General features: G+C 42.9%; 1 protein-coding gene across 1 annotated transcript; it reads right to left on the bottom strand.

Annotated features, from left to right (window-relative positions):
• Positions 1-904: 904 nt before the first annotated feature.
• Positions 905-2,552, bottom strand: LOC119344677 (GDSL esterase/lipase APG-like; the record flags this gene model as incomplete). The annotated part of the gene is made up of 5 exons (XM_037615049.1): positions 905-1,262; positions 1,438-1,693; positions 1,799-2,032; positions 2,108-2,235; positions 2,321-2,552. Coding segments are annotated over 5 exons (1,044 nt in total), but the record flags the coding sequence as incomplete, so codon positions are not given.
• Positions 2,553-2,558: the final 6 nt, after the last annotated feature.

Raw genomic sequence — 2,558 nt, 5'->3', positions numbered from 1 at the left:
AGAACTACTCATACATGGTCATCGTGGCAGCGAGGTTGATGCAGATAGCTCCAGCGATAATTTCCACCTCCAGCAGGAGTTAATTTTTGTTTTTGACCTATTTATCGACCCTTGCTGCTCCCATGATGATGCAGGAGTATTCCATATTCGAGGCTGAGGATTTGTGGTAGTCGCTATGTGCCATGTATCTCTCTTTGTTAATCATATGAATTACCACCATGATTGTGATCTTGGAATTGATGATTAGTTGAATTATATGTTGTACCTCTTGTGATGAGTTTCTTTATGTATTAAATTCTTTTCATGTTATGTTAAACTTTGAGAATTAATATCCAGCATAATTTTGGGATACACCTGCGATGACATTGGGTAACTATATGGATGAAGATTAGAAAGATAAAGATCCTATAATGGTGTTTAGTATAATACCTGAGGGTTTTTTAATCATAATTTCTTAGGTTGACTGAAGTGGCTCAATAGATTAAGATCAGAAAGACAACTTTGAGGTGTGGAACTTTACACACCTACGAGATCTCAGTCGGGTTTGATCCAATAAAGAGGAACTTTGTGAGATTACACATCATGTATTTTAATTAAGTTATGAATGCTGAGACTTGATACTAGTAAACCTATGAACCCTATGCGTTGTTTTCAACTATCACAACCTCCTCATTTTAGTCACTTTTACATATTGTTACCTTGCCGTTGTTATTTAATTCGAAAGTACAAAAATATTGCCAGCATCCATAGTATCAATCTATTCTTGTTGTGTAACTTTGGCATAGAGATACTTGTCTCCCCTCGTACACCCCAAATTTTGGCTTTTGATCTGTTCGAGGGAAAACTTGTGCCCAAAGTGTTTCCGCTCTTAGGTGGCACTCAGGCCTTCTGGTTTTGCTTTTCATAGTAAAAAAATGGATGCTTAATTAAACCACAACCTCTTGACATGGTATGCAAGGTGAATGTTGATGCCCTTTTCACATCATAGTCCACCGCTATTATTTTCTTTCTGGATACTTGAAGCAATGTAGCATCAAGCCTGCATGTCTACTGTACAATCTAGTGGGTTTATGCAACCAGGTTGTTGATTTCATCTACGAGAGAGTCCACAATAACTTTGTTTGCTGCCTCTGACAGATGCCAAACGTCCCAGAACACATATGTATGTGCGCTCGGACAAGTCCCAGGTAACAGGGGGTTGCAAAGGATTGACGCCTCCACCGTCCCTGTGCCACAGCAGGCCCGCTTCGCCTCGGTGAACCCTACAGCGTGAAACCCGTACATAAGCCAGATGTGGTTAGAAGACAAAAAAAATGTATGCCATGCATCATTCCGATCATAAATAAGTACTCCCTGTGTAAACTAATGTAAGACATTTTTGTAAACTGCAAAAACTTCATATATTAGTGTACAGGGGTAGTAGATTTTATATCCTACCTCGCGATACAGGAGAGGTAGCGAGGTTGTAGAAAGGTGTATACATGTCGAGAACCACAATCTTGAGATCATGGTACTTCTTTGATAGTGAGTCAACAGCAGCTTTCAACTTCATGTTGTAATACTGGGCGTCGTTGTTGAGCCTAGCCACACATCCGCTCCTCCCATGACCATACAACGTGATCGCCATGGGAAAACAACCAAAGGGTGGCAGGGAGAACACGCCGATGCGTCGGGCTCCCATGTCGTAAAGTTGCTAAAATCAATTCAAGATTGAGAAGAAGGTACATGATTTTAACCATCTATATATCCTTTGTTGATCAAGCTATAGAAGAGCTTAGGTTTGGCGTTTATAGATTACCGTCACACTGTTGTTGAACATCCTGACGAGGCGGTCTGAGAATTGTTCAGCGGTTTGGTTCATGTCGAGGAAAGGGTTGATGTAATAGTTGTAGACAAAGTCACATGAACCGGCGCAGATGATGTAGAGTGAGCCCCGAATGATGGAGCGAGCATGGCTGCTCCCAGCCACCACCGCCAGCTTAGCTTGGTAGTCTTTGAAGTACTTCAATTGTTGAGAGACAGAGATGGCTCTCTGCAGTAAGCTATTATTATAATAATAAAGTGATACATATATTTGCAAGAATGGACACTCATCGATGATACTTACAATCAGAGTCCCATGGCCATTGTAGCCAGATGCAGCAGACGCAAAGTTAGCTCCAAGAAGAAGGTTCTGTCCTGATGCTTCTGGGCTGAGATATGCTGGCGGAGAGCCATCGAACCCAACCTTTTCAGCTGCAACCAACACACAAATCACATTGTAAACGCAAGATATACATCGTGAAGTCACAGCTGTGTGACAAGATAGTCTCGGGCAAACCTATGAAATCGATAAGCAGCTTGCCGTTGCAGAACCTTCCTGTGGCGACATGGTCTTTGAAGTCCCTGCCATAGGGAGGGAAGTTGGCTTTTGCGATGGTGAAGATGTAGTTGTTGTTGCCTACATCCACCAGCGAGTCGCCGAACACCATCAGCGCCGGAACTGCCGGCCCTTCCTCGCTGCTCTGCCCCGTTGGCTGCGTCAAAAGGAAGATAGCCAGGAGCAGCAAGCACCTCGA

Source organism: Triticum dicoccoides, unplaced genomic scaffold, assembly GCF_002162155.2.
Source record: "Triticum dicoccoides isolate Atlit2015 ecotype Zavitan unplaced genomic scaffold, WEW_v2.0 scaffold179226, whole genome shotgun sequence".
NCBI lineage: Eukaryota > Viridiplantae > Streptophyta > Magnoliopsida > Poales > Poaceae > Triticum > Triticum dicoccoides.
Note: the sequence above shows the minus strand (reverse complement) of the source record. Positions and strands in the feature narration are given on the sequence as shown.